Source organism: Acartia tonsa, chromosome 7 (assembly GCF_053477335.1).
Source record: "Acartia tonsa isolate MP-2025a chromosome 7, ASM5347733v1, whole genome shotgun sequence".
NCBI classification, from domain to species: Eukaryota; Metazoa; Arthropoda; class Copepoda; order Calanoida; family Acartiidae; genus Acartia; species Acartia tonsa.
This window is the reverse complement of record NC_137266.1, coordinates 35,524,491-35,550,090: the sequence shown is the minus strand read 5'-3', so window position 1 is coordinate 35,550,090 and position 25,600 is coordinate 35,524,491. Positions and strand designations below refer to the sequence as shown.

At 35.9% G+C, this 25,600-nt stretch overlaps 2 protein-coding genes across 26 annotated transcripts in view; both read right to left on the bottom strand.

The window, feature by feature from the left end:
- Positions 1–1,789: 1,789 nt before the first annotated feature.
- Positions 1,790–24,800, bottom strand: rin (ras GTPase-activating protein-binding protein 2). 22 transcript variants are annotated; one of them, XM_080166085.1, is made up of 20 exons: positions 24,644–24,800; positions 23,723–23,883; positions 23,302–23,401; positions 22,711–22,849; positions 21,980–22,138; positions 21,607–21,693; positions 20,763–20,906; positions 18,151–18,228; positions 17,652–17,759; positions 13,411–13,519; positions 12,712–12,919; positions 11,925–12,063; positions 11,583–11,631; positions 11,166–11,277; positions 6,126–6,282; positions 3,840–4,895; positions 3,343–3,613; positions 2,958–3,185; positions 2,447–2,752; positions 1,790–2,203 (listed from the first exon to the last, which is right to left on the bottom strand). In XM_080166085.1, exons 3-16 carry the CDS (start codon positions 23,394–23,396, stop codon positions 4,695–4,697), a joined length of 1,785 nt encoding a protein of 594 aa, XP_080022211.1. In that variant the 5' UTR covers positions 23,397–23,401; positions 23,723–23,883; positions 24,644–24,800; the 3' UTR covers positions 1,790–2,203; positions 2,447–2,752; positions 2,958–3,185; positions 3,343–3,613; positions 3,840–4,694. The 22 variants fall into 22 exon arrangements, with proteins under 22 accessions (XP_080022211.1, XP_080022212.1, XP_080022213.1 ...); XM_080166086.1 differs by having other exon boundaries at positions 2,590–2,752; positions 2,958–3,613; XM_080166087.1 differs by having other exon boundaries at positions 2,590–2,688; positions 2,958–3,613.
- LOC145323664 (uncharacterized) overlaps positions 23,807–25,600 on the bottom strand; it is a 15,280-nt gene continuing 13,486 nt past the window's right edge. Inside the window, exons 20-21 of one of the 4 annotated variants that reach the window (XR_013881052.1) lie at positions 24,961–25,388; positions 23,807–24,814 (exon numbers count right to left, since the gene is read on the bottom strand). Coding sequence is in view for 1 of the 4 variants with exons in the window: in XM_080166084.1 (XP_080022210.1) it covers positions 25,347–25,388 (42 nt within the window). In the remaining 3 variants the exon portion in view is untranslated. Of the gene's footprint in view, positions 25,389–25,600 lie in introns of all 4 variants that reach the window. The other 3 variants (XR_013881051.1, XR_013881053.1, XM_080166084.1) reach the window with 3 other exon arrangements.

Genomic DNA, 25,600 nt, shown 5'->3' with positions numbered 1-25,600 from the left:
GGCCAACACTTTGTTTCTTTTGAAAGCAAAGCTTTTCAACAAACTGTAGTCCTACCCGTAACGAATTGCCCTTATAAGCTTTGTCTCGTAAATATTGAACTAGAATTTGTGCTTCCTGTAACAGTTCAAAACTATTATTGATTCCTATGACTAGAAGGTAATTATCGAAACCAGCTTATACCAACAGTCTTGATACAAAAGTATGTACAAATCTTATATTATTGTGCGCTTAGTATGTTCGTTCAGACATTCTTCCTAGTGTCAATATTCCTTTATCCTAACGTCAGATTTTAAAGCTTCGCTTTAACTATTGTTTGCAGGGATAAGGGATGGGAAACGTAAGAAAATATTATTCCAGGCCTATTTTCCAACTAGGCCTAAAAAACTAGTTTCGGGATGACGCAGTAGTTAGATTTGAAAACTATGAACAATGATGAAATAGGTATTATATGAATGCAAAGAAAAAAAGTATAGAATAGAATTCAGGTAGTTGATTTCACCAATCATAAAATATAATAAAAACTTTCCAAAGAACCAATATGTTAGTGGCTTTAAGTAGAATCCCGTTATTACTTCGCCAACCCCCCCCCCCCCCATTTAAAAAAAAAGTTTTTTTTGAGATGGTTAAATCTGATTTATTTTCAAACATTTTAAGGAGGGATCTACTTCACCCCAAAATTTGTATTTAGAAATGAACACCGCTTTAGCCCCCCAGCTTTAATAAATAAATTAAGTAGATTTGAATAAGTACATGGGTAACATTCTATCAACAAATTGTTCCATAGCATACATATAAATTAAGAATTTTTAAAAAAATTAATTTTACGTTAAATATTAACAGAAAAGTTCAATTAAGTGTGCATTAATTTTTACCAAAATTAATGAAAATTTTTTTTAACAAAACACAGTACACTTTTATTTACATATTGAACTAGTTTTGTATTTGTAATCATTTAGGTGGGTTATCAATTCCACATGAAATGTAACATTTAAATTGAGTTTTTCACATTGTTCTAAAGTATAAAATGTTGAATCCTACTCAGTCTTCAAAAAACGATCTCTCAATTTATGTTTTGCTATATGGACATTTATTAATGTGTAGGTTTAATAATAAGTTGATGTGATTGAACGTCATATATATTGTTGTCCTTCTGATAGCAGAAACTTTCCATTGTTGTCTTTCTAATAGCAGAAATTTATGTTTGCTTGAATTAATTTAGCCAATAATGAACTGGGGGACGCGTTTGTTATTAATAATTGGTTAATGCTAAAAGCAAAATTCAGGTTATTGGATATTGGCCTACAGCCAATGAGGAACTGGCGAAAATGAGTTGATTTTATAGGCAAAAAAGAAAAGTTGCCCCATCACTTTTAAAAGGAGGCTGAGACCTAATTTTCGGCCAGGTTTCCCATCCCTTATCCCTGATTGTTTGTCATTGATAAAACTACACCGAAGGTCTGAAAATATATCGCTAGTAAAGTCTCCAATGTAACTACCAGGGGTCTAACGGGATAAGACAATGGCCGAAAAATTGATGTACATCCCAATGATAACAAAAAATTACCCCTTTTGAAGATTAATAGTGGTTGAAACGTTTGAACACTCGACTCGATAAACCAACCAATAAAAATTCAAGTAACACAAGTTAACAAACGAATTTGAAAACGTATTTGTATAACTTTGACGACTAGTGCAATAAACAGCTTATTGTCCCCTCTCTCTCTCTGGATCGTACGAACATAACCCACACAAGAGTAGCTACGCAGCTAAAAGAAACTAAGACTGTTATACAATACTATATTGTGTTTATTTATTAGTTAATTTAACTGAAACAGCCAACATTGGGCCGATAATATCCAAACATTTTACAAAATACATTAAGATCACTTAAGCTTAAATACATAAACTTTCAGTGTACCTAAAAGTAAATTGCTTAATGTTTAGGATACAAATCGGCGTTTAAAAGGTAGTTCACATTACATGAGTGTGTTCTTTTGTTTATTAATAATGTGTTTTTTTTGTGTGTGTGAAATGAAAATAATAATACAACAAAAATTAAAAAAGAAAAAAGATAATAAACACAGAAGTGAAATCACATTAATATTGAGTTCTGAATTCTTATGTGGTGAGAGCGAGACAGTTATTATGAAGGGAGGTATTTCAATATTTAGTTTTTTCAATGCCTTATATTTTTTTTGTTTTCTAAAAGGATTTGTTTCCCATAAAGATTTTATTAAAGAAATATCATCAAAAAGGAAACAAAGAAAAAAAAGAACTAGAGGACTAGAACAAAAAAGATGAACTTGGATTATGCAGAAAAAAAGAGCAAAATTTGTTATAATGTTATTTTTAATGTATTTAAAGATTTAAATATTGCCTAATTTTTTATTTAAAATCTAAAAGATTTTCTACTTTTTTTACTAAAAGGTTAGATGTAAAAATAACTGTTGGCTTTAATATCTAAATATTTTTTTGTGTACAAATTTTGCCTTAAAAGCAAAGTATTAACTAAAAATGCTATTACAATTAAGAAGCTTAAAAAAGGACTTTTAACTAACTTGTTATTTTACTGTTGTTGTAAAGCTTACTAAACTGTTTCTAGTTTCCAAAATGGTTTCATAGTGTGATAAGATTTGTGTGTTAAACAGGATGTATTTTATATGCGAGGTTTTTTTTTAAAGTAAAATCTAAATTTAAGACTTTCAAATTTCACTCAAAAGCTTAATGTACATTTTTTCAAATTTTCTTTAGCTTAAATAATGAAATTAATAATTCTTATATCTAGATTTTATAATATAGTTAAAATACTTAGATTTAAAGTTCTGTAGGTTAAAATATTATTGCTAGAAAATCATACTTTTGACAAATAAAATTCCTAATTTTTTTTTAAAAGGCTTACAGAACTAAAGATCCTGGTATTCAAAAAAGTAAATGATTTATTGTAAAAAAAACTAACACTTATTAAGGCCAAAGAAGACAACGACAAATATAATAGCGCCACAATAACACTTGTGAGAAATAAAACAAGCATTTTATATCAACTAAAATAATACTTTTAGAAAAAACTGAGGAAATAAGGAATAGTTGCTTTTAGGGGTATTGGGGATTATGGTTATTTCTTTCTCACATTTACACTAGGATTTAAAAAAAGTTGGTGTTCAAAAATCTTTTTAAACTATACATTCTTTTTCAAATGATTATGATTTTATGTATTTTTTTGAAAAAAGAATAATAAAATATTAAGATTTAGAACATGTATAAAAAAAGATTACTCAGCGACTCTAACAATTACACTCCTTAACGTTTTGTAAATGTTAGAATCACGTGAAAAACAGACAGACCTTTCAAACTCAGCCCTGGACACACCTTTTAAACTAACTTTAGGTCAATTTTTGACATTATTTTTCACCTTCCTTTCATTGTAAAAAAATAACACAGTCTAACGGCACGTAAGTTTAATAAATATTATGCCTTACTTTTTCTTCCCTTGAAAAAAATAATTTAATGCTGTTCAAAATTCACGTTTCTTTCAAAATAATTTTACTTAATGCAATATTACTGTAAAATAAAAAGAAATGAGATGAGGTTTACTTCAAAAGTCGCAAAAAAACGCTTAAAAACAAACAATTTTTATGATAACAAAAAATTACTCAAAACTTCTAAAAAAAACTCTCCCAAAAATAAGTTACACAGCCACCGTATAAATTTAGAAAAAACGCTAGAAAATGAGATCAATGTAGAATAGCCAAAATTGTATGTACAGTACAGAACACCCAATTTTTAAAGAAAAATTTAAGTAACTTTTTCCACATGTTAAATAGAGGTGTAAAAAGTAAACTGTTTGATTTTTATGCATTTTTTCGACTTTGAAGTAACTGATTTGGTAGCGATGGGGGGTTTACAGCGAAATATTGAAATGAGGACAGAACGTAAAAAAAAAGAAATTAACATAAATATCATTTTCGTTTTTGATAAAAAAAACAAACATCAGTCACAAGGCGATAAAACTGGTTTTCTGTTAATGTACATAATACAGTAAGTAAGGTTTCTTTAGATATCAAGAATTAATAATAAGTACATTTGTAGTCCAAATTTTGTCCGCCAGGTGTCAACACATTCTTACAAATTATTTCAATTTATAAAAAAAAGAGGTTAAAACAAATCAACCAATAATAACTAACTGAATCACTCAATCTCTGGACTTTTTTTCTGTTCCTCATTTGTAGATTTTAAGTTATCTTTTTTTTACTTTAATTGTGTTAAGTTTATGTTAAAAAGGACTTTTCGGGGGCAGGTTCTTGGGTGTCGAGTTCATGTTTGACGCGTTTTAAAGTGTAATAAATGCACTAAATACATATTATTTCACATATGCAGAAAAAGAATCCGCAAACAAACGCGGTCTAAACACAAATGCCACCTCCTGTTCACTAAATCTGCGCGTTCCAGAACTCCACGACCAAGTTCAACACAAGTCCTTCACTTTCACTAAGTGGTTAATGTTAGCAAAAATGTCTAAAAAACAAGTTACCATCCGCCGATTTATGAAGGAAGAAAACAATGAATTTTTGGTTAGATCTGGAATTGGTTACATGTTTTTTTTGTAATTTTATTTATTTAAGCATTTGAGGTTTACTGTGCTTGATAAAGGATCATCAGATATTAATTTGGCGGCTGGAAAAGAAATGAAAAAAAGTTAGTTGCGCTGTCCCCCGCCCCCACCTCTGAAGCTACCCCTGGAGTCTACCCCACCACGGCCCCTGTTGCCAAAGTCTCCCCTGCCCCTTCCGCCGCCTCCTCCACGACCTCCACCCATGCCCCTGCCTCCTCTGTCACTGCCTGCGCCCCCACCACCACCGCGTCCACCGCCCACGTGTCCAGCGCTGCGCAGGTTATCCTGAAAACAGGTTCAATTTTAGCAACACATTATTACACGTTGATTTTACATTAGAGGAGAAAGGGGTTTAATAACTGCATGTCCTCTCTCCAAGGACCATGTGCCTTGACTTTCAATTGGTCTGTGAAAATAAGCCAATAGCGTCGGGAATACTAACACAGCCAAGTAGCTACAAAAGAGCATAAAGCAACAACCGAAAAATGTCTTCAAAATGGAGATCCAGGTAGTTAATGAAACGCAGAGGGATATTTCTTTTGAGGAAAAACTGCTCTGAAAGCATCATTTTCAAAAATTAAAAAGGACAGGCTGAATACTTATCTAAGGGGGGGGGGGTTTAATGCAACCATCTCGTAATTAATGATTAAATGGCACTTAGAATTCGAATTTCGATCTGAAATTTTTCATGGGTAATCCTTGGTAGGTCTATTTTACCTAAATCGAACAAAAAGTTGGAAAAGTAACGGCTGGCGGCTCAGCCGTTTAACCGCTTTTTGCCTATTTTCAGGGCAAATTCATCATTAATTACGTAGAAATCAACTTTTCAAAACATATTTTTGGTTTAATTAATGTTAGATGATAGCAATAACCATTTAATATATTTCTAGTTCCAACAGCTACCGGCTATAACCGTTTGATAAGGTTTTTAAGAAACAAAATGTATTATGTGGAAATAGGTTTCGTGACTAATTTGCTTTTAAGATATCCAAAAAATTGCAAAACGGCTGAGACGCCAGTCGTTAGCCGTTACTTTTCCAACTTTTTGTTCGATTTAGGGAAAATAGACCTACTAAGGATTATTCATGCAAAATTTCAGATCGAAATTCGAATTCGAAGTGCCATTTAATCATTGATTACGACTCACGAGATGATTGAATTACCCCCCCCCCCCCTTTATTAAGACATTGGGGAGACCATTTTATAGGTCCTTGATGCTATTAAAAAAAAATTTATTTGTGGAAAAGGTAACTTTTTCCAGTATAGCTTCAAACCCGATTAAAATCCGCTCGATTAGAACCGGCTCTCTGTCACACTGAAAAATTATGTATAGCATCGTATTACATACGATTTTCCACGAATATCAAAATAAATATCATAAAATTAATAAAAGTTTTGATAAACTCTGGACTTCGGGGCTAACAATCTTAGAATTTTTACATAATATCCGCAAAAAGCTGTCTACAATACGATGCGATAAATAACAATTCGCACGATAAAAAAAAAATAGCTCACCTGGCTGCCTCTCTCTCCTCTGCCACTCTGGGAGCGGTCATACGGGGCGCCCATGCCACCACCACCCCCCATTCTGTCCATGCCATCCTTACCCCTCATACCTCCCTCACCCTCGCCTCTCTTCATCTCGCGGGATTTCTTCTCTTCAATGTTCAACCTGAACAAAAAAGTAAATTAAACAAGGCCTTGCCAGAAGATACTCATTCTAATCTAAAATAGCTTAAACCTAACTTTTTCAAAAGGTTCTTTGACATACACAAAAGACTATTTTTACTGAAATGATACCTACTTCAAAACACAAGGATATTTTTGTTTTCATTTATAGGCTGCGACTCTAGCAACTAGGGGTCTGGTTTAATATGAATGGGACAGAAAAATAGCCAAAAACCATCTACAGGCTTTTATATTTTGTTAAACTAGCCTAAAACTAGCCAATGGGCAATGACCTATATAAAGATTCCCTGAATTGGAGAACTAACGGTTAAAGAAACCTTACTACTTTACAACAGATTTTGTTACTTGGCAAATGGCACTTAGAGAATTCGAATTTCGATCTGAACTTTTGCATTAGTAATCCTTGGTAGGTCTATTTTCCTTAAATCGAACAAAACGTTGGAAAAGTAACGGCTGGCGGCTCAGCAGTTTAGCCGTTTTTTTGCCTTTTTTCAGGGTAAATTCATCATAAATTACGTAGGAATCAACTTTATAAAACATATTTTTGGTTTAATTCATGTTAAATGATAGCAAAATAACCATTTTTAAAACTTCTAGTACCAACAGCTACCGTCTAGAACCGTTTGATAGCGTTTTGGAGTGGAAAAGAGTATGTGGAGATAGGTTTCGTGACTAATTTGCAATAAAGATATCCAAAAAATGGCAAAACGGCTAAGCCGCCAGCCGTTATCTGTTACTTCTCCAACTTTTTGTTCAATTTAGGGAAAATAGGAAATTCAAATTCTAAGTGCCATTTGCTCACTGATTACGAGATGGTTGCATTAAAAAAAAAACCTTACACTTACAGACTGAACTATATGCTGACAATGTCTATTCTTCAGCTCATTTATGAAAAGGTGAATAAAATATTTGCAAAAATGCTTTTTTTTCGCAAGGAATTGAACCATGGTATAAGGGATATTCCGAAATATTATTTTGCGCATATCATTTCTATTTTCTGTCCGATGAAATACATAATAATTTTTGAGGTTTAATTAAGGGTTTACTTTTGAATGGTCATCGAATAATATTATAAAATATTATGAATTTTTTTATTCCTACATATTTAAAAGATAAAAGTGCTAACTCAATACAATGTAAGTCTCAGAAAATGCGGTAGATCACATAGCTCAGCATTTTAAGAATTCTTATTTTTTATATGAACAAACGTCATAAAGAGGTTTAAAGCAGAAAGTTAATTTTATTAAATTAATAAGGAACGTGTAAGTTACAAAAGAAAAGTTGATTATTTTTAAGCTCCCATGAAACATAGTGCCTAGCTTGAACTGGCTCTAATTGCTAAACATACGAGTCTCATCCTACTCTATCTATAATACAAAGTAAAGTGATGTCTGTCTGTCCGTCCGTCCGTTCCTTAAGATCTCGGTAACCCCTGAACCGATTGGATTCTATTCTTCATGGAATATACCTACTGGTCATGTGGTGGTTTTAGGCTATTTTTTTTTTGGGGGGGGGGGAGGGGGAGGTTAGGACACCCCCAACCCAACCCCCCCCCCCTTTTAATAGACTTTTTTTTGCATTTATTTTGCGAATTCGCTATTTAATCGCGAAAAATGGCGACTCATTCGCAATTTTTTCAGCTGGGATTGGAGATTCATTCGTAATTTTTTCGGCTAGGTATAAATAATAGAAGATGTAAGGATTCCCATACTCGCATAAATTTTAAAAATTTTCTCTTGGGGCACAGCCCCTAGAGACTAGGGCGAAGCCGCTAGTGAATAATAAAGTACTGTTAAAGTACCAAAAACCAACATTTACATAGACAATCAAATTTTTTTTAAGTCTTCCATAAAGAAAAATATTTAGTTGTACCTAGATTTAGAGATAAAATACAGGGTGGGAGGGAACATTGGGCTGTTGATTAAACACTAGTCCAAGGTTTTATAATAATGGTTTCTTATTCGTTATCTCAACAACTTTGGGGACTATTGAATTTTGATTGGTTCTAGAAAGTTGAGTGTCCAATCATTTCAACCACTAATTGTAATCTACAGAGGGAGAAATTTTGTGTTTTATCATTGGGATGTACATAAATTATCCCTGGATAAAATACTATCCTGTCTGTAAAAATAATAAAGGATAATAAATCATGAAAAAGGTATTCAGTTTATCCCTCAGTGACCATTATTAGATCAAGTAAATTAACTTTTTATCCTATTCAAAGATTTATCTGTATTTTATTCTTTTCAATGTTGTTTTTATATTGAAATATATTTAGAGCAGGGATCTTCAGGGATAAGACAATGGAAGATAAAAATTAGGGGTGGGGGATTTGTGGCGTCCCGTAATACGAAATACCATAAAGTTTATTTTGGGTTCTACTCCCTATGGTTTAAAGATAATTGTATTTTATCTTTTTGGTTGAGTCAATAACAAACTCAAGTTTTGGCATCTTTCATAAAAAAAATGGCGGTGCCATTTTCCATTATTTTACATTTCTCGCAAAATTAGGCGATTTGGAATCATTTGAGACCACGTTTTTTCAACAAAAAAAAATCATCTTAAAAATAATCCTGTGGATCCTCATATAGAAAAGCTTCGCTATTATAAAAAGTCTGAGTTTTATTGTTTGTATTTTCCTTGTCTGTTTAAAACACTGCCAAACAAATTGTAAAATAAGTTTCCAACAGTTTATGTATAAACTAGCGGCTACGCCCCTAGAGGCCTCTAGTGGCACTTTAAATGTTTTTGTTTGTTAAAGTTAATTTTTATGACGATACCTCTTTATTTGACGTTGAAGTCTCCCCTAATTTTTTTAAAATTTCGATTTTTTTGTCATTTCTCTTGGGAGGGTGGTGGTACCCTCCCCCAAAATAGTTATAAACCTTCCCGGGACTTATGAGAAGCTACCCTGTTAAGGAGAACCCGATCGGTTCAGCGGTTAGCGAGATCCTTCGGTACACACAGACACACAGACAGACACACAGACAGACACACAGACATCCTGTTACTTTAGTATAAGGATATTCCAAGGTCTGAACAGAATCAATCTAAATATTGATGTATTGAATTTTTACTGTCAACCTTTTGAATAAACAAAATATTTCAAATATCTTTTCATTTGTGATTAGTTCTTTATTTAATGTTTTTAGATCTTAATGAAAATAGCACAAACCCTACCAGGAATAGAGCCAAGTTGCTTTGTAAAAAGGAAAGCTATTTAAGTCGAAATATAACGATTTTTGGGCTTCGGCGTTAGCGCTTTTTTACGCTAAAAATGCTTTAAATTTAAATATTTCTCTATTCGCCTCTATTCATGAGGAGCGAGCTCTAATCTAAAATTTCCAAGTTCTCTTTTCCTAAAACTAGGTTAAACTGAAAGTTCAATTCAACCCTATAAATATACATTATATCTAGTATTGTATTGATAGACTAAATAAAGAATTTAGAAATAGACAAAGCCAGGTTGAATTGTTGATTTCTTCAACTTCTGGTAAAAGTGTTGAAATAATCTAGCAGAAAAAAGGTTTATGAGATCACAAAAGACAATTTGACCATTATGAGCATTGATCAATAATTTCTCCTCCATCCCCTACCTTCCCCCCCCCCGTAATGTTATTAAAAAGATTCTCTGCAAAAAAAATCGTTTTACATAGCATTTATTACACGGAAAATACACCTCCCATCCCCCCTTACAGAGAAGCTTCTTTTAGATCCCAGGATGGATTTATTTATTTAGGAAGATTTAATGTTGTGGGCCGATACCACCTGCCTCTTAAATGACACGAGAGGCATAATACCAGTATTAAAAAAGTACCAATTTTGCTAAATGAACAGCATAAACTAAAAAGTTGAAACACTTTCGTATTTCTATTTCTCTCAAATAAAGGTAAGTTTGGGTACATAACTGAACTAAAATGAAATCATTGTTTAATTAATTTCCCTGTCAGAACTAAATAAATAGAGGGTGTGGACATTGAACTTTCAGTATTAGTGTATTCATAAAGCTAAAACTTCAGATATATTCAATGAATTTTAACCAACACATACCTACATACAAACGTTGTAAAAAATGTTTGTTCTATCACAACGCGCATTACTAAACGACCGATCAACTTTTGCATACCTATTGAAAAGTAATATAAAGGTATTTTCTATTTTGACTACGAGCAAAGCCGAGTCATTTCAGCTGTAATGAAAACCGGTTTAAAAAGTTATAATACAATGCTAAAATCAAATAAAGTAGTAATGGTTTTTGTCTGAAGTTTAGAATCATAGTAACTACTGAAACCTATTGGGTTTTCTATTTTAGTTAAGTCTAATATAGGCCCTGTGATATTCTATATTCAGATTCAAGAATGGATATGAACTATTTTTCTAGACCCTAAATGCTAGTTGATAATATTACTCTCCAAAATAAAAATAAATAGTTTTCATGACAACTGATGGCTTAATTTTTTAAAGATTCCTTTTGCTACCTAACTTACTTAGACTTACGTCCTGTCATACAAATGACAGAATGCGGGCTAACACCTTTTGGGGACCTTCAAATCAGAAGTCCCCAATGCCATAGTTATTCAGAGAAAACATTAAAAAATTTTGAGTTGGTGGAAGTAGTGAACACTAGATGCCTTATATTTCAAAAAGACATAAGAAGTGGGTTTACATAAATATAATACGCAGAAAAAATATATCCTATTAAATAAAGTAGTAAGGGTCTTTGTCTGAAGCTTAAAATCTTAATAACTTATGAACTAATAGGGTTTTCCATTATGGGGAAGCTTTAAGTAGACCCATCCCAAGGTAGTAGATATTAAGGTTATGAATGGTTTTAGGCTATTTTATAAAATAAAAAGAAGCTCTGACCTGTGAGTGCCATTGAGCATGATAGGCTGGCTGGTCATAGCCTTCTCCACGCTGGCAATATCCTCGAATACGACAAATCCATAGTTCGGCACTGGATACCCAGGCTTTCCTCCTATAAATAATATTTATTAAAAATCTTACGAGTTGTCTCCCCTACCTAAAAATACAACAAGGCCGACGAAATGAAATAGTAACAACGCTGTTTAAAATAAAAAAAAACTTAAAGAGAAAGGATTAGCAGTTAAAAACAATTGACTCAATAATGGAACCTCATTGGTTCTAGATTTGTCAGCAAAACTTTTTCCAAAATTAAAAGTCAGTTAAGAATTATATTAGGGTCCTAGGGAGGTAGTTTTCTTGTGCATACGTCTATACTTCATTACTTATTTAGTTCCATTTGCTTAATTCTATTAATACCTGGAGTGCTACGATTTCCCTTCTTGTTATTAATGCGCACATCTTGCACCTAAATCAAGCAAATATCATAAAATTAAAGTCTTAAAAATGAAAACTTTTTGACGTATGTATATCTAGTAGCAAAGCTACTCTATTAGTGTATGCGTCTGTCCTTCTGTAATGTTAGGACCAGATGGATTTCAACAACCCTTCACTGTGTTCATAATGACGTAACTTTTATAATTTCTGCAATAAAGCAACGTTCAATTTCTAAAACTTTCATTTGTTCCTTAGAATTTAAGACAAAAAAAGAGGCCGAAAGATTGATTTACATAATTAAAGAAAAGGCTGGAAAAATCTTACCGGTCCGTATGACATGAAAAGATTCTTGAGGTCCTGATCCGTGCATGAGTGTGGCAGGTTTCCAACAAATAGCTGGTACTGGTCTCCAGCGTTGCTGCTCATCCTCTGGCGCCCACCCTCTCCATCCTCACGTCCATACCTAGATATTAATTAAGGTTCAGATTACAGAATAACCCTTATTTGTATGAAACCTATTCAAGGACAGGTTTAAAGCTACTTAGGACGAGGTTTTCTCATAAAAACTATTATTTCAAGGATCATTTAGTTTTTTCCAACTTGCCTCTAAATGAGAAAAAATTTCGAAAAAAATCATCTTATATAGGCTACTGTCATATCCTTTAAGATCCTAATAGGATGTATGTTTTTTATGTTTATACAGGGGTGTATATTCTGCACAAAATTTATTTTTTCCCCCTGCTACAAAATTTTTATTTTTTCCCCCCTAGTTTTTTCTCACCAAGTAGGGGCGAAAATGGAAAAATATTTAAGAAACTCTATAATTTATTTGTTTTATCCCTCCTACCACACATTTTTTTAGTTTTTTTTTACCAAGGAGGGGGGGGGGGAATGGAAAAAAGTTTTCAGTTTTCTTAATTTTTACATTTTTCCCCCCTCCAACCACTTATTTTTTATCCCCCCCCCCCCTGAGCAGGGGATCCCATGTAGAATATACACCCCTGTGTTTATAAGAAATTTCACATGTCTTGGTCATTTTAATGGGCATGTACATCATTTCATTGGCAATAATCTTATCACAAAAGATCTCTGAAGGTTGATACTGTTGTACCTGTCATTAACTCTCTGTTGTTGAGCTCCGGGAGCGCCCTGAGGTCCTCTAACTTCACCAGCCGCAGAACGGCCGCGGCTAGTTTCGCGTGGGGGTCGGAAATTTTTGGCGGGCCCACCGTTGTTGACAGCTGCTGTGTTGTTTACGGCGGTAGCTGGCATTGCCGGTTGGGCGGCGGGCTGGGCTGTGGGATAGGCCGTGTCCTTGGCTAAAAAGGAATTTATTTTTGATACAAATTAAAAGATCAGAATTAATTCTACGCAACTATGAAACTTTTAAGTATTGCTCATGGTTAAAGGACACATGCCATATTATTAGTCAGGACAGGGTAGGGGTCTTCGGTTAGAAATACTAATCCAACATCTAATGTTTACTTATCTAATATAGGCACGTGGTGTGAATTGGTCAGCAATCTAAGAACGTTACTTCACATACTATGGTTGTATTATTAGAGTAAAACTATAGAGGGGTGATGGGGTTAAATAACTATTTCCCATTTCCGAAGATCCTTTGTCGACATTCAATTGTGTCCTTAAAAATCAACCAATAGTGACGGAAATATTAAAACAGCCAAATCGCTAAAAAAAGAGCAGAAAGTGAAGTGTCTCAAACAAGGGCTCAGTATGGATTACAACCGGTTCCTAACCAACGGATATTAATCGGTTTCGAAGACATACTATAAAATAAAATATTGTGCACCTGGGGCTGCAGGATGTACTGGTGGTTTCTGGCTGGCCAGAACTCTGTCCCTGTAGGACATAGGTCCTGTAGGGGCAGCAGGTTCAGGAGCAGCAACAACAGGTGCAACCTTAAATTGTATATTAAATATGATCTGTTATTACACATAATATATGTTTAGGTAGAATCTTTCTTTACATATTCAAGACTACTTGGTAGAAAGGGGGGGTTTTTTAATGCAACCATCTCGTAATCAGTGATTAAATGGCACTTAGAATTCGAATTTCGATCTGAAATTTTGCATGAGTAATCCTTGGTAGGTCTATTTTCCCTAAATCGAACAAAAAGTTGGAAAAGTAACGGCTGGCGGCTGGCAGCTCAGCCGTTTAGCCGTTTTTTGCCTATTTTCAGGGCAAATTCATCATTAATTACGTAGGAATCAACTTTTAAAAACATATTTTGGGTTTAATTCATGGTAAATGATAGCAATAACCATTTTTCAAATTTCTAGTACCAGCTGCTAAACGGCTAGAACCGGCTGAAAACGGCTGGGCGCTGCCAAGAGTATGAAGGGTAGATATGGGTTGTGACGTATCTAGGGGTAGGTTTTTATGGCTGCTGAGCTCAAAAATACTACCAAAAATAGTGGCGGCCCATCCATATGGCAGCTGGGTAACAGCTGCAGCTCAGCTGGGAGCGGCCAAGAGTAGAATGAGTAGATAGGGCTTGTGACGTGTCTAGGGGTAGGTTTTTAAGGGTGCTGAGCTCAAAAATACTACCAAAAATAGTGGCGGCCCATCCATATGGCAGCTGGGTAACAGCTGCAGCTCAGCTGGGAGCGGCCAAGAGTAGAATGAGTAGATAGGGCTTGTGACGTGTCTAGGGGTAGGTTTTTATGGGTGCTAAGCTCAAAAATACTACCAAAAATAGTGGCGGCCCATCCATATGGCGGCTGGGTAACAGCTGCAGGTCAGCTGGGAGCGGCCAAGAGTAGAAAGAATAGATAGGGATTGTGAGGTGTCTATGGGTAGGTTTTTATGGGTGCTAAGCTCAAAAAAACTACCAAAAATAGTAACGGCCCATCCATATGGCAGCCGGGTAACAGCTGCAGCTCAGCTGGGAGTGGCCAAAGGTAGAATGAATAGATAGGGCTTGTGATGTGTCTGGGTAGGTTTTTATGAATGCTGAGCTCAAATTACTACCAAAAATAGTGGTGGTCTATCCATATGGTTGCTGGGTAACAGGGGTATGTCTGGGCTCAAAAATACTATCAAAAATAGTGGCGGCCCATCCATAATCCTGATATTGCAGCTTGGTAACAGCTGCAGCTCAGCTGGGAGCAGCCAAGAATAAAATGAGTACATAGGGCTTGTGACGTGTCAAGGGGTATGTTTTAATGGGTGCTAAGCTCAAAAAAAACTACCAAAAATAGTTGTGGCCCATCCATATGGTTGCTGGGTAACAGCTGCAGCTGTGCAGTAAACCGTTGTTTAAGACTCAGCTGTTAGCACTTTTTGGGACTATTAAAGGATAACCAAATATTGAATATTTCAGTATTGATTTAGTTGTTAAACAGCTGAAATTGGCTAAGAACAGTTATCAACAAATAAAAGTAAAAGTTTAAGACATAGGTAGCTTGTGATGTGTGGGGTAAATTTTTATAGGTGTCAAGCATATTAATATTCTCCAAAAATAGTAAGGCCCATCCATATGCATCAGGGTAACGGCTGCTGCTCAGCTGTAACTGTTACCCAGCGGCCAAATGGATGGGCCTCACTATTATTGGTAGTATTTTAGAGCTCAACACCCCCATAAAAAGTTAAAAACCTACCCCTAGAAATGTCACATGCTATATCTACAACATATACTTTTGGCTGTTGATAACTGTTTTCAGACGTTATTGGTAGTTTTCAGTGAAATCTAGAAATTAAAACAGTGTTACCAGTAATATGTCCATGAAATAAAGTTATAATGTTAATTAGGAGAAGTTTAATTCTACTGAAATAATAGGTATATTTTTTGATATTCTTCACACATCACAAGCCCTATGTAGTCATTTTACTCTTGGCTGCTCCCAGCTGTTACCACCAAGCTGCAATATGGATGGGCCGCCACTATTTTTGGTAGTATTTTTAAGCTCAGACCTACCCCTGTTACCCAGCAACCATATGGATGGACCACCACTATTTTTGGTAGTAATTTTGAGCTCAGCATTCATAAAAAACTACCCCTAGACACGTCACAAGCCCTATCTACTCATTCTACTCTTGGCTGCTCCCAGCTGAGTTGCAGCTGTTACCTAGCTGCCATATGGATGAGCCGCCACTATTTTTGGAAGTATTTTTGAGCTCAGCAGCCATAAAAACCTACCTCTAGACACGTCACAAGCCCTATGTACTCATTTTACTCATGGTCTCCCAGCTGAACTGCCGCTGTTACCCAGCTGCCATATGGATGGGCCACAACTATTTTAGGTAGCATTTTTGAGCTCAGCACCCATAAAAACCTAACCCTAGACATGTCACAAGCCCTATGTACTCATTCTACTCTTGTCCGCTCCCAGCTGAGCTGCAGCTGTTACCCAGCTGCCATATGGATGAGCCGCCACTATTTTTGGAAGTATTTTTGAGCTCAGCAGCCATAAAAACCTACCCCTAGACACGTCACAAGCCATATCTACCCTTCATACTCTTAACAGCTCCCAGCCGTTTTCAGCCGGTTCTAGCTGTTTAGCAGCTGGTACTAGAAATTTTAAAAATGTTTATTGCTATCATTTACCATGAAATAAACCAAAAATAAGTTTTTAGGTAGCATAAAAACCTACCTCTAGACACATCACATGCCCTATCTACTCATTCTACTCTTGGCCGCTCCCAGCTGACCTGCAGCTGTTACCCAGCTGCCATATGGATGGGCCGCCACTATTTTTGGTAGTATTTTTGAGCTTAGCACCCATAAAAACCTACCCCTAGACACGTCACAAGCCCAATATACTCATTCTACTCTTGGCCGCTCCCAGCTGAGCTGCAGCTGTTACCCAGCTGCCATATGGATGAGCCGCCACTATTTTTGGAAGTATTTTTGAGCTCAGCAGCCATAAAAACCTACCCATAGACACGTCACAAGCCATATCTACCCTTCATACTCTTGGCAGATCCCAGCCGTTTTCAGCCGGTTCTAGCCGTTTAGCAGCTGGTACTAGAAATATAAAAAATGGTTATTGCTATCATTTACCATGAGCTGGTAATAGAAATTTTAAAAATGTTTATTGCTATCATTTACCATGAATTAAACCAAAAATAAGTTTTTAGGTAGCATAAAAACCTACCTCTAGACACATCACATGCCCTATCTACTCATTCTACTCTTGGCCGCTCCCAGCTGACCTGCAGCTGTTACCCAGCTGCCATATGGATGGGCCGCCACTATTTTTGGTAGTATTTTTGAGCTTAGCACCCATAAAAACCTACCCCTAGACACGTCACAAGCCCTATATACTCATTCTACTCTTGGCCGCTCCCAGCTGAGCTGCAGCTGTTACCCAGCTGCCATATGGATGAGCCGCCACTATTTTTAGAAGTATTTTTGAGCTCAGCAGCCATAAAAACCTACCCATAGACACGTCACAAGCCATATCTACCCTTCATACTCTTGGCAGCTCCCAGCCGTTTTCAGCCGGTTCTAGCCGTTTAGCAGCTGGTACTAGAAATTTAAAAAATGGTTATTGCTATCATTTACCATGAATTAAACCAAAAATAAGTTTTTAAAAGTTGATTCCTACGTAATTAATGATGAATTTGCCCTGAAAATAGGCAAAAAACGGCTAAACGGCTGAGCTGCCAGCCGCCAGCCGCTACTTTTCCAACTTTTTGTTCGATTTAGGGAAAATAGACCTACCAAGGATTATTCATGCAAAATTTCAGATCAAAATTCGAATTCTAAGTGCCATTTAATCACTGATTACGAGATGGTTGCATTAAAAACCCCCCCCCTTAAGCCTTTCCAGGGGTGAATATTCCCATCATTCTAAGGGATTTAGTGTCTGTAAAAAGGAGGGCAAGTAGCTTTACACTGTGTAAATTCTGCCTAAGATTCAATTTTTCCCCGGCTGCACTATATTTCGCCCGCCCCCCCCCCCCCCCCTAGATTTTCCCCTCAAAGTTTGGGGAAAAGTTTTTATTTATCTTTCTTTTATTTTTCAAACCTTCCTACATATTTTTTACCCCCCCCCCCCCCCCTTATATTAGTGTTATGATTAATACCTGTTGCTGGACAGGTAGGGTGGCGGGTGCTGCTGGGACGTCAGGTTCCTGCTCATCCTCTTCCATACATTCCTCGGCTTTAGGATCCTTCCATACTCCAGTGTTTTCCTATGCACAACAACATTAGATTTCATTAAAACATTGGCCTTTTACAAATAAAAAATAGGAAGTTGTTAGGCCCTATACTGTTTATTACTTTATGCCAATTATGAAAATCTAAAAATTGTAATGTTATAACATAGTATACTTGGTGTCAGTTGGGGTTTGACTGATGCTGGGACGCCCAAGCTTTTTTACTTTGGGAGGGGGGGGGGGGGGGGGGGGAGTAGTGGTAAATCATATAACCCAATTTATTTTCAGATACTTTGAACCCAAAAAAAATATTGAGATTCCGAAAACTGTAAAACTTGCGCTATTGATTTAACTCTCTTAAATACTTATACAAAACTAACTGAACCTTCATATCATTTTTTTTGCAAAATGCTTTATTGTTTCTTACCTCTTCAATGTCCATAGGGGGTTGTTCAGAGACAGGGGGGCTGCTGGTATACCCTCCAACTCCATTCACATGGGGCTCCTATAATCAAATATATTTATTAGTTCAGGGACAGGGGGGCTGCTGGTATACCCTCCAACTCCATTCACATGGGGCTTCTATAATCAAATATATTTATTAGTTCAGGGACAGGGGGGCTGCTGGTAAAACCTCCAACTCCATTCACATGGGGCTCCTATAATCAAATATATTTATTAGTTCAGGGACAGGGGGGCTGCTGGTATACCCTCCAACTCCATTCACATGGGGCTCCTAAAATCAAATATATTTATTAGTTCAAGGACAGGGGGGCTGCTGGTATACCCTCCAACTCCATTCACATGGGGCTCCTAAAATCAAATATATTTATTAGTTCAAGGACAGGGGGGCTGCTGGTATACCCTCCAACTCCATTCACATGGGGCTCCTAAAATCAAATATATTTATTAGTTCAAGGACAGGGGGGCTGCTGGTATACCCTCCAACTCCATTCACATAGGGCTCCTTTAATCAAATATACTTATTAGTTCAAGGACATGGGGGCTGCTGGTATACCCTCCAACTCCATTCACATGGGGCTCCTAAAATCAAATATATTTATTAGTTCAAGGACAGGGGGGGCTGCTGGTATACCCTCCAACTCCATTCACATGGGGCTCCTAAAATCAAATATATTTATTAGTTCAAGGACAGGGGGGCTGCTGGTATACCCTCCAACTCCATTCACATGGGGCTCCTAAAATCAAATATATTTATTAGTTCAAGGACAGGGGGGCTGCTGGTATACCCTCCAACTCCATTCACATGGGGCTCCTTTAATCAAATATATTTATTAGTTCAGGGACAGGGGGGCTGCTGGTATACCCTCCAACTCCATTCACATGGGGCTCCTATAATCAAATATATTTATTAGTTCAGGGACAGGGGGGCTGCTGGTATACCCTCCAACTCCATTCACGTGGGGCTTCTAAAATCAAATATATTTATTAGTTCAAGGACAGGGGGGCTGCTGGTATACCCTCCAACTCCATTCACATTGGGCTCCTTTAATCAAATATATTTATTAGTTCAAGGACAGGGGGGCTGCTGGTATACCCTCCAACTCCATTCACATGGGGCTCCTAAAATCAAATATATTTATTAGTTCAAGGACAGGGGGGCTGCTGGTATACCCTCCAACTCCATTCACATGGGGCTCCTATAATCAAATATATTTATTAGTTCAAGGACAGGGGGGCTGCTGGTATACCCTCCAACTCCATTCACATGGGGCTCCTAAAATCAAATATATTTATTAGTTCAAGGACAGGGGGGCTGCTGGTATACCCTCCAACTCCATTCACATGGGGCTCCTATAATCAAATATATTTATTAGTTCTGGGACAGGGGGGCTGCTGGTATACCCTCCAACTCCATTCACATGGGGCTCCTATAATCAAATATATTTATTAGTTCATGGAAATATAAGCAGACTTACTATTACATATAAACAATTCTGTTTTTAAGAATATTATATAGATCTAGATCCCTTCTCAATAAAATGTTATTGGTTAGAACGTTACATGTTCACATTTTGGTTAAAACAGGCGGTTATTTTCCTATTTTATCAATATATAGAAGTCAGCTATAAATAGTTAAAATTCTAATAAAGCTAGCTTCCGAAAAATTCTATCGTCCACAAATTTCGTTCCCCGTATTATTAGATTAATCATGTGAATAATATAACCTCTGCTAGAAATTTGGACAGATTGTTATGTCTCACAGTCCATCTAGGGTCATAAATCTATTATCTAATTGAGTATTGTTTTGTTTCATGCCAAAATTAGATTCTCTCTAGCCATAATAAAATGTATATGTGTGTAAAATAGATATAATCTAGATATATAATCTCTTAAGCAGCCAAAAAGATATTAGTTGAGAAAAAAGCCATGCCATGTTCAAACATTGTACAGATTTTAGTAGGTACAGCCATAATTTTTTCATTTCGTTCGAATTATGAGTCAGCTATGAAACGTCTTTTATATCAGGATAAGACCTTTCTTAAGAAAATTAATTCATGTAAAAATTTCTTCCCTCGTATAATGTGAAGCACATAACGAAACACATAACAAGTTAGTTTTGAATAGTTGAATTTCTAAAAGTTAGTTTTAAAAAAAAGGTATTTGACATGTGTCTGATAGATTTTTTTTCCAAGTTTGACGAAAAATGGAGTAAGATGGCTCATCTAGATATAATATGTCTATTGTGTGTAAATAAAAGTTGACAAAAACACTAACAGACTTGATTAAAACTAACCCACATCTAATTTACAGAGAATATAAGAAAATTGAGTTTAGTGAAACAATAAAAGGTACAAATACAACTTTACATCAGCTGTTTTAGATCCTTGTTTTTTTGCGATCGCAATTTCATTTATTTTAGAATTAGTTCTACTTAAAACTATATAACTTAAGCACATACGTATACCTATAGGTTCCTTTTGGGATTGAAGCTATAAAATTGCCAACCAATCATTTTCAAACTCTTATCCCTAATGGCGAAGACAATGCTCTCTTTTCTTAAAAATGAAATCATACCTGAACGTAGTTGTCTGTCTCCTGAACTGGGACAGGCTCGACTGGCTGTTGAACCGGTTTCACTGGCTCTGGTGCCTGCATGGCGGCCATCTGACCCTGGGGCACTGGGGGCTTAGTAGCTTGGGCTGCAGCCAAGATTTGCTCCTAAATTATTAATTTTTGTAGAAATCTGTTTTTTTTTTTGTTAATTGGTGGGGTTATTTAAATCTAGGGGCGATTTCACTTGGGAGGCTAGTACAACCCTCCCCCAACATAGTTATAAACCATCTCGGGACCTATGAAAACCTACATAAATTGGGAAGAACTGTAACAGTTCAGCGGTTAGCAAGAAGTTTCGGACAGACGTACAAACTCAATATATTCTGTTACTTTTATATTATGATAGTGAAGTCCAAAGAAGTCCATTTATGTAATTCAGTTGTTATATTGATTAGGGATGGCAATCCGGATCCGAAATCCGCCAAATTTTTGGCCAATTTTGGAATCCGAATCCGGAATCCGTTTTTTAAAAGCGGATTCCGGATTCTTAATTGGTAGGCTAAAATTAGCGTCTCGAGGTTTTTCTTTCAACTGCCTCTTTTTGAGGGCAAAGATTGTCATCATTACATATAAAATCTTTTAAAATCTGGTTCGATTATCGAAAGCAAATTATAGAGAAATCCGGAATCCGCCATTTTTTTGACGGATTCTTTTAAGAATCCGGAATCCGAATTCGGCCCAACAATTTGACGGATTGCCATCACTATGTTATACTAATCTGTTTGTTTTAGTATGAGTTACCTAATAAATAAGCACTGACTTAAGAGGTATAATGAATTATAGAATAGCTTGTTTCAAAAAATACCTGGATGGGTTTCTCAAATCTGCCCTGCTCCTCAGCCTGGCTGAGGCTGCTGGCTGTCTCACTCTCACCATCTGTGAACACCTCGTCCTATCAAATTAAAACTCATGTCAATTCAACAATTTCTTGTAAAGTGATTTTTTAAATTCGATTCTATAATCCCAGACCTATTATAAAAGTAACAGGGTGTTTTTTTGGTCAGTCTTATGTTTTTTTCCTACTGGTTTTGGGCCGTCTTTTTTCGATCCTATTTGAGCATTCTTGGTTACTTTCAGTTTTAAGCGGATTTATACAAGGAGGTGTGGGTGGGTGAAAAAGTGGAGAAAGGTTGAAAAAATAGGGGCTGATTTTCTATATAAAAAAAGCTTAAACCCACCTGATATCTGAAGATATCATTGTGCACGTAGTACTTCTTGGGTAACTGGAGGGCGAGCACAAAGGTTTGCACAAATCTCCTCATGGGCTGACCATTGTTGGACAACTCTCCAGAGACCTGCACCACTACGCCATCTCCCAGCGTCTGGTGAGAGTCAACCTATATTATATTAATGTTGGTTAAGATGTAAGAAACTTTTAAAGAAAACAAGATTTTTAGAACTTTTATTATGTGAATCTTTATTTTACATAGTTTTGTATCAGGGGTGTATTTTCTGCATGGGATACCCTGATAGGGGGGAGGGGAAAAACAAATGAAAATATGTGGGAGGGGAAGAAATATTAAGAATTTAGAGTACCGAATACATTTACCCCTCTTCTTGGGAGAAAAAACAGAAAAAAATGTGTGGGAGGGACAATTGAGGGAGTAATGAAAACATTTTTCCATTTTTTACTCTCCTTAGAAAGAAGATAAGGGAGGAAAAAAATATTTTTCAGCAGAGGAAAAATGAATCTTCTGCAGAACAAAATTAAACACCCCTGTTAGTGTTTAGTATCAGATTTTAATAAAATTGGGAAGAAATAAGAAATTTGATGCAAGAGATACTGATATGTTTCCTTAAAATTTTGTAATTGCCCTGCGGTGTGCTTGCTTGGAGCTATCCTGAACTTCAACTAGCCCATTTTAACCTATCCTATCAAATAGCTAGCAAGTGAAAAAGCTATCATTACCTTTCTTATTTTAGCATGACAGTCTTTGAAATTGAGTTGAACAATTTTCTCGTGTATTTGTTGTTGTCCCTTGACCTCTTCAGCCTCAGTTCCCCCGTCTATTCCACCGTGCACAAAACTTGATTGAGAGTTGTAAAACCTGCAAAATATAGGTCAGGGTTAAATGGGTCAAAGGGGGCCGTATTAGCTAGCTCATATATAACTCGATCCCTAATTAGCTAAGAGTACGAAATGTATCTCTTTTTTTCTGTTATGTCATATGAGTGACATATAAACTAGCTTATTACAACAAAATCGTCTGTTTAAAACTGATGGTTAAAAACAAAAACTGCCTAGTGTATCAAAAAACTGTATTCTTTCTTCTAGCCTATAATACAGTAGGATTGTTCCAGAACTGCTTTAAAATTGATCCAGTTAGGCATTGCCAATAGACTATAAAATCGTCGCAAGTATTAACCATTCCGTGATATTCATAAGATAGGTATTTTATTATCCACAGACGTCCAAGGAGGATAATAAGTAGTGTATAACCCCCCCCCCCTCTCAAAAAAGCTTGGACGTCATTGTATTAATCAAAAGGAAATACTGTACCTATGGAGATGTAATGGTGCTTGATTAAGAAGTGTATAATACTGCCTAACAAATTCTCGGCCAACACACTGGGGGGTCGGTGGTTCCATTACCATTATACCTGAAACAAAATCATATTCAGGAATCTTCAAAAAAAAAACCTAGGGATTGATAAATCTTCTCGCAATTCTTATATTTTTTCCGCCTTTGGTAGCTGGTAAAAATTGAATTGAATACAATACAGATAAGTTTTAAGTTGAAATCTTATCAAATCCACTTAAACCCTACTATGAACTCCGGAATAAGGTGATTTAACATGCGTAATAAAACTAAAATAATATTTGGTGGACACAAAAAACTAAGCGTTGCACCCCAAAATCACGGGGAAAAAACAGTCGAAATTGCGAAATATTTTTTTTTACAATTGTTGGTTACAACTTACCTATTGATCCCTTAAGAGAACTCCAGAGTGATGTTTAGTTTACTCAGCAACCGACCAAGCAACCAAGTATTTTAGTTTTTACAATCTGAAATTTTAGTATATTAATTTTAAAGCTTAATTTAATAGAATATTAAATAATAAATTTTTGCTTTTAACAATAACTATAAGCAGGGTCGTCATTTTGGGCGGGCAGTTTTGGGCGGGCGGTTTTGGGCCGCCCAATATAAGGTCCTTTTGGGCAGTTTTGGGTACCCCCCTTTTAGGGGGAGAGAAAAAGGGAAGGGGGTTAAAAAGAGGGGGGGCGGGCCTATTTTTGGGTGATATCCTTATACTAAAGTAACAGGATGTGTATCTGTTTGTGTGTCTGTGTTTGTACCGAAGGATCTTGCTAACCGCTGAACCGATCGGGTTCTCCTTAATAGGGTAGCTTCTCATAGGTTCTGGGAAGGTTTATAACTATTTTGGGGGAGTGTACCACCACCCTCCTAAGAGAAATCGCCCCAAGAAAAAGATTACACTCCCCCAAAAACTTTTTAAATTTTTTTTTAATAATTGGATTATTAAATTTGACTCTCCCCTCCTCAAGTGCCCCTAGAGGCCTCTAGGGCCGTAACCGCTAGTTAACTATATAAATTAGTAAGCTTTTTGTATCTAGAGAAGGATTTCGCTAACTGCTGAACCGATATGGTTCTCTTTTCCAGTGGAGCCTTTATAGGTCCTGAGATGGTTTTAGGCTATTTTATTTCTAATAAGTCTATGTATGGTTTTAGGCTATTTTATATCCTTTTTATATGCTTTTTACGACATTTGCCCAAAAAGGGTGCCCAAAACCACTTTTGGGCGCCCAAAACCCGCCTAAAACCCTTTTGGGCAATTGGGCCGCCCAATATAAAAAAAAGTGCCCAATTCGACAACCCTGACTATAAGGGGTATTTCCGTGAAATAATAATAGTATGTTTCGTTAATTTGAAGAGACAGAAAAACTTAATTAAAATTCTATTCATAAACAATCTTCGTGGAAAAATCCCTTAAAGGTTTTGTTTACAATCTGAGGGTATAAGTATCAGGGGTTTATATTCTGCATGGGATCCCCTGTTAAGGGGGGGGGGGGGACATATGTGATAGAAAAATTAATAAAATAAAGAGACTGAAATTTTTTTCCCCTATTTTTTCACCCTCTTTGAGGGGGGGGGGGACTAGAGGGGAGAAAATGAAATATTTTGCGGCCAAAAAATAACCTTTGTGCAGAATAAACAACCCTGATTACAATCTGGGGGTATTAACTATATCAACCCTGTCAAAAAAAATGACCTTTAAAAAAAAAGACATATTTTTAACAGGGTATAACAATGTGAATAATAACAGATAGTTACTAAATAATAAATAATGAATGATTCAGGTACTTGACAAATTTTGGCTTTAATCTAATTATTATAAATATGAATCATATCACAGATAAAGAAAACTTTCAAATTCAAGAAAATATAAAGGTAGTGGTAATTTTAAGTAGGATTAATTAGGTTTTAAATTGATTTTTATAGCCGCTTTTATAATATTCCAGTACAATAGTGGTTTTCATTTTAAAAACTTCTCTTAAGGTGAATTTGTACATATGTATTGTCCATCACTGCATGAATCCAGATTGAAATGGCGGATTATCGGAAACCTGAAAAAAATATTTTATATACACATTAACAGAAAAAATATTGCTCAAATTTCTTTAGATTATACATGTCGTCCGTTGTCAATTTTACAAGTGGAAAAAAAATTAGGTATGCAAGTTTTTGTTTAGTTTTGAATTTTCACTTTATTGTCTTTGTGTTTTATTTGTCGCACTAAATGTCTCAACTACGTAGTTTCTGGGTTTTATCTGTCGAA

What these genes read in the sequence shown, in the direction of transcription:
- rin (XM_080166086.1), bottom strand. Translation starts at nt 23,396, where the DNA reads ATGGTAATGGAACCACCGACCCCCCAGTGTGTTGGCCGAGAATTTGTT. An exon ending in AGTACATCCTGCAGCCCCAG is followed by an intron (nt 12,920 to 13,410) that starts GTGCACAATATT and finishes ATTCCTTTTTAG; the next exon opens with CCAAGGACACGGCCTATCCC. An exon ending in TTTTCATGTCATACGGACCG is followed by an intron (nt 11,632 to 11,924) that starts GTAAGATTTTTC and finishes TGCTTGATTTAG; the next exon opens with GTGCAAGATGTGCGCATTAA.